The sequence below is a fragment of the Otolemur garnettii genome, unplaced genomic scaffold (assembly GCF_000181295.1).
Source record: "Otolemur garnettii isolate 467f Iridium unplaced genomic scaffold, OtoGar3 scaffold00020, whole genome shotgun sequence".
Lineage (NCBI taxonomy): Eukaryota > Metazoa > Chordata > Mammalia > Primates > Galagidae > Otolemur > Otolemur garnettii.
Genome location: NW_003852415.1, coordinates 19169119 through 19175220, shown reverse-complemented (window position 1 = coordinate 19175220; position 6102 = coordinate 19169119). Strand labels below are relative to the sequence as shown.

General features: G+C 36.8%; 1 protein-coding gene across 1 annotated transcript in view; it reads left to right on the top strand.

Moving 5' to 3' along the window:
• Positions 1 to 6102, top strand: part of BTBD7 (BTB domain containing 7) — a 118141-nt gene that overhangs the window by 98003 nt on the left and 14036 nt on the right. The window contains exons 6-8 of the mRNA XM_012803418.2: positions 445 to 605; positions 2976 to 3119; positions 5401 to 5590. Coding sequence (XP_012658872.1) covers positions 445 to 605; positions 2976 to 3119; positions 5401 to 5590 — 495 coding nt within the window. The remainder of the gene's footprint in view (positions 1 to 444; positions 606 to 2975; positions 3120 to 5400; positions 5591 to 6102) is intronic.

The following is a 6102-nucleotide window of genomic DNA, read 5'->3' as shown; positions in this document are numbered from 1 at the left end:
GCACTCTACCCAGGGGTACAGCTTAAGGCTCTGTCTCAAAAAAGAATTGATTTATAGGCTTGGTGCCTATAGCTCAAGCAGCTAAGGGCCAGCCATATACACCAGAGCTGACGGGTTTAAGTCCAGCGCAGGCCTGTCAAACAATAATGAGAACTACAACCAAAAAATAGCCTAGGGTTGTGGCAGGCCCCTGTAGTCCCAGCTGCTTGGGAGGCTGAGGCAAGAGAATTACTTAAGCCCAAGAGTTGGAGGTTGCTGTGAGTGATGCCACAGTGCTCTACCAAGGGTGACAGCTTGAGGCTCTGTCTCAAAGAAAAAGAATTGATTTATAACCACTTTTAAGTATTATAGAGTGGTAGTGAAAGTATATCTGCTAGAGAGGAAAGTATTCCTGCCTCTGAACATTTGGGTTTGGTTGGAGACTCTTCATTTTCTGTTTCACAGAGCCAAATTTACTGAGTGGCACTGCCCATAGTGTGAACAAAAGAGGTGTAAAAAGACGAGACCTGGACGTGGAAGAGCTTAGAGAGATCCTTTCGTCTCTCTTACCTTTTGTGCGAATTGAACACATCTTACCTATAAATAGTGAAGTCTTAAGTGATGCAGTAAGTGTTTTTCTTCATGTATCCCTTTCATGAAAAGAAAAATGCCAGACATACCTCTTTTTCTAATCATTGTATTGAATTTCTATAACTAATCTAGTATTGTGAAGCTGTAAATTCCCTGAGTACAGAGACAGATGTCTGTTGTGTATAGTGTTGTGTTCCCAGAGAGTTGAGTGGGTAAATAGGTCTGTCTTTTCCAGAGCATCTTCCTAAGAGAGTTAATTCAGTCATTTATCAGCATAGATCAAGTAGATTCTTTATTCAGAAAAGAAAAGGTAGAAATTATCTTTGGAGACTCTTCAAGAAGAGCAATGAATCAGCAGGGGGTTGGGGGGAAGAAATTGGTTCAGTACAATTCAATATAAAAAGAATAGGTGGACCTTCTAACTGTATTTCAGACCCAGGTGAAAATTAATAGAGTTGATTGTGTTACTTTTATAATTTATTTTACAGTGAATATTTTTAAAACCTATAGAATTATGGAATGGATAGAAAAAAACCACATTATAAACATTAGTTCTTCACAGATTAGTTTGTAAATTTAATATAATGCTTATAGAGATCATAGTAGTTTTCAACTGCAAAGAAACATTATAAAACTCATCTGAAAAAACAAATTGGTAAGAGAAATTTCATAAAGTTCTCTATAAACGGTATATGAAGACGGATTAACTCTTTGAGGATGTAAAGCATATTTTAAAATGCTCATATGTAATCTGTGATGCTAGCATACCAGACAAGACAAAATAGTCTAGAAAAAGGTCCTAGGTAATATAACAAACATAACATAAACAAGCTATCACAAATCAGTGTTGTACAGGATTAACTGATAGCAGGAGAGGAAGAAATTCATTTAAAATTAAGTCATCATTTCACTTGTACACAAAACTAATCCCTGTTAAATTGAAGAATTGAATGTTAAATTGAAAATTAAAAACTAGAAGAAAACAAGTATTTATGGAATCTCTGATTAAGAAAAAGTGTTTACTCATACTAGTAATCACAAACATACCAAAAGAAAAAGAAAAGAAAACGTCAAGTCCAGCCTGGGCAAGACCCCTATCTCTATTTTAAAAAATTGTATAACCTGGATGGAAGTGGAACATACTATTCTTAGCAAAGCATCACAAGAATGGAGAAGCATGAATCCTATATACTCAATTTTGATATGAGGACAATTAATGATATGGTAGGGGAAGGGGAGTGCAGAGAGAGAAAGAAGGAGGGAAAAGTGGGGGAAAGGAAGAGCAGAGAGAGGGAAGGAGGGAGCAGGTGGGGTCTTGGTAGGTGACACACCTTTTGGGACAAGACAAAATTGTAAGAGAGACTTTACCTAACAAATGCAATCAGTGTAATCTGGTTTCTTGTACCCTCAGTGAATCCTCAACAATTAAGAAAAAATTGTAAAGAATTAGCCAGGTATAGTGGTATGTGCATATAGATCTAGCTACTGGGGAGAACGAACCATGAGGATCGCTTGAGCCTGGTAGTTAGAGGTTTTAGTGACCTTTGATTACACTACTGCATTCCAGAAGGCTGGGTGACAGAGTGAAATCCTATCTCAAAAAAAAAAATAAAAAATAAATTATCATTTTGTCACCTATTAAGCCAAAAGTAAATAATTATAATGTGACTACTCAACAGAATATCTTGAACAGTGGTTATAAAGACAAATATAGCAACATACAAAATACTAATGGAATGTAAATGAAAGAAGGAAGATACAAAATATATATTTATATGTATTCTAGAATTCAATTATGTAAAAATTCATTTGGAAAAGACTGGAAGGAAAAATATCAACAGTTACAGTAGATGCATTTTTTTTCTTTATTTTCTAAATACTAGATAATGTTACATCTTACTAGTTAAAAATAATTTTAAGTCCGGGTACAGTGGCTCATATCTGTAATCCCAGCACTCTGGGAAGCTGAGGCAAGTGGATTGCCTGAGCTCAGGAGTTTGAGAAGACCAGCCTGAACAAAAACAAGACTCAATCTCTAAAAATAGCCGGGCATTGTGGCAGGTACATGTAGTCCCAGCTACCTGGGAGGCTGAGGCAAGAGGATCACTTACACCCAAAGTTTGAGGTTGCTGTGAGCTATGATGCCATAGCACCCTACTGAGGGTGACAAAGTGAAACTCTGTCTCAAAGAAATAGGAAAAGAAGGGAAATTATAGCATATTTTTATTGTTGAAGTCTTTAAATATTAATCTTTTGAAGTATTTCTACATTTCACATATATTGCTAAATTTTTATTTAGGTGGTGAAGTTTACACATTTTTATTTATAGGTATAAATATTTTTATCTTGGTAACATTATAGTACTACACAGATCTCTAGCTTATCTAAAATAAATTTTTTTTAAGATGAAAAGAGGCTTGATCAGTACTCCTCCATCAGACATGCTTCCCACAACAGAAGGTGGAAAGTCAAATGCCTGGTTACGGCAGAAAAATGCTGGCATATATGTTCGTCCTCGACTGTTCTCTCCCTATGTGGAAGAAGCAAAGGTAATAACCATTTGAAGTAAATGTAAATCATATGCACAAAGAGGTTTATTATAGTATTTAAATATGTGGGACTAGCCTATATTTCCCATAATAAGGCAAATAAAAGTAAATTCTAGTTTGACTACTCAACAGAATAGTTTTCTGAAATGTTTAATTATCAAGCAAGTTTTTAAAACTTAGGTCATATTAAAATGCATGTTGTATTTTTCTTAGTTGCCTTGCAAATTGTTATCATTTTACTGAAATGGTTATCAATATTTTGTCATATTGGGAATGGGAGAATGCTCTGAAAGAAGATTGCACACATTTTTGTTTCCAAAGCTTTGTAAATTAAAGGAATGCCATGATTTCTTATATTTCTGTACTAGCTGATTATTGGAAATTGTATTTAGCTTTAGAATAAGTGCACAAACTAAGAATTCAGGCTTGTTAAGTAAATCGTTTGCATTATCCTTTCGGCAAGAGACGCCATCTTCCAGTAATTTACCAAATTGACAAACACAAAGCGAAAGAGGAGAGACACCTGATACATGTTCTCTAGGTCTTTTAGAAAACCTAGAGTTGTTCCTTTGGCCAAATCTGCAATAAAGATGGTAATGTAGACACCAAGAGAATGGGTGCTGTTCAAAATGTCATGCCCAGTTGTAAACAACCAAGTAAAGGGCAAGATTCTTGGTAAGAGGATTAATGTGTGTATTGAGCATATTAAGCACTCTTAGAGTCGAAGTAGTTTACTCAAATGTATGAAAGAAAATGATCAGAAAAAGAAGAAAGCCAAAGAGGAAAGTACCTGAGCTCCACTGAAGTGCCAGCCTGCTCTACCTAGAGCAGCACACTTTATGAGAACCGGTAGAAAGGAGCCTGAGCTGCTGGAAACTATGCCCTATGAATTCATAACATAACAAAATATGAAAGACCATTGTGCTATTAAAAAAAAAAGTTGGCATTATATATACTACCACATAAAGAATTCTTAAAGAAAATATAGTAATCTAAAACTGAGACACTATAATTTTTATTAGATATATTCAGCAGTAAGAACTTTGGTGTGGCCTTTTGAGGAACTGACAGTCTTTAAAAGTAAGAAATCAGCTAGGCATGATAGCCTGTAATCCTAACACTTTAGGAGGCCAAGGTAGGAAAATTACTTGAGTCCAGGAGTTCAAGACCAGCCTGGGCAATATAGTAAGACCCCCCCACACACAAAAAAATTAGTCATGCACAGTAATGCATGATTATAGTCCTAGTTACTTGGGAAGCTGAGGCAGGATCATTATTTGATCCCAGTAGTATTAGGCCGAAGTGAGCTATGATTGTGTCACTATACTCCTGCCTGGGTAACAGAGTGAAACTCTGTCTCTTAAAAAAAGGAGGGGGGCGGGGGGTTGGCGCCAGCCATATACACCAAGGCTGGTGGGTTCAAACCTGGCTGGGCCAACTGCAACAAAAAATAGCCAGGGTTTGCGGGTGCCTGTAGTCCCAGCTACTAGGAGGCTGAGGCAAGAGAATCACTTAAGCTCAGTAATTTGAGGTTGCTATAAGCTATGATGCGATTGCACTCTACCAAGGGCAACATAGTGAGACTCTGTCTCAAAAAAAAGTTGGAAGTGGGGAGTAAGAGATCATCAGTAAGCTTTCTAAAGTAACTGTCAGGCTAACAGTGTATTTGGGTATAGAATTAAGTTGTCTAAAATTTTTTTCATCTTTATTGCCAGAATTCCTAGTTTGATATATATGAAAGGATTTGTGGGACGCCTGTTACTGACTAGGCTGATAATTTAGCATCTCTTTCTGAAATAAGCGTAATGCTTAATATTGCTTAGCCAGCTGAGGCCTTCACAAAGATTCGGTCTGGTGATAAATGGTCTGTTATATACTGGACCTGACCTCTATTTCTTCTCCCTCAAGACTAGGCAGCCAAAAGCTAATCAGACTTCCCTCTGGAATGTCCCTGTTCCTCAGATGGCTGTGCCCTCACCTAAGAAGATAATCACCCCAGTAAATGTCCCTGTTGCTCAGATGGCTGTGCCCTCACCTTAAGGATAATTGCCCCCAGTAAATGTAAAAAAAATGGTTTATACATTATCTCATTTGGGTCATTCTGTAATTTGGTGAGATAGATTCAGCTGAAACTAATAATTTAAAAAATCAGATTTATTTATAGGCCTTAAATTTACTATCAGTCTTTAATGTTTTTTATTTTGAAGGCAGTAATCTTCCTCTAAATGTGATTTAACAGATGAACTTGACTGACTGTGTTAATCCTAAATTATCATTACAGTCAGTGCTGGATGAGATGATGGTGGAACAAACAGATCTTGTGCGTTTACGTATGGTCAGAATGTCCAATGTGCCAGATACACTCTACATGGTCAATAATGCTGTACCACAGTGTTGTCACATGATCAGCCACCAGCAGATCAGCAGTAACCAGTCAAGCCCTCCTTCAGTTGTAGCCAATGAAATTCCAGGTAAGGCAGTTTATTAGGCATTTATATTTAATATAAATATAATTGTAATTGCTAATGTTTGAAACCCCGTGTATATGCTAATTCTCTCCACATTTCAGTATCCTTTATGCATTGTCCTCCTTTAAAAATAAATACTGACCAGGTGCTATGACTCACGCCTATATAATCTTAGCACTGTGGAAGGTGGGTAGATTGCTTGAGCTCAGGAGTTCAACAGCAGCCTGAGTAAGAGCAAGACCCCATCTCTACTTAAAAAAAAAATAGAAAAATCAGCTGGGCATTGTGATGGAAACCTATAGCCCCAGCTACTTCGGGAGGCTGAGGCAAGAGGATCACTGGAGCCCAGGAGTTTAAGGTTGCTATGAGGTACAACACCATGGCACTCTACCCAAGGTGACAGAGTAAGACTTTGTCTCAAAAACAAAACAAAACAAAAAGAATAAATACTTATAAGCTAAGGTTTTTGTTTTATATTTTTTACAGTAAAGAGTATATACAGTTGTTTTTTTTTT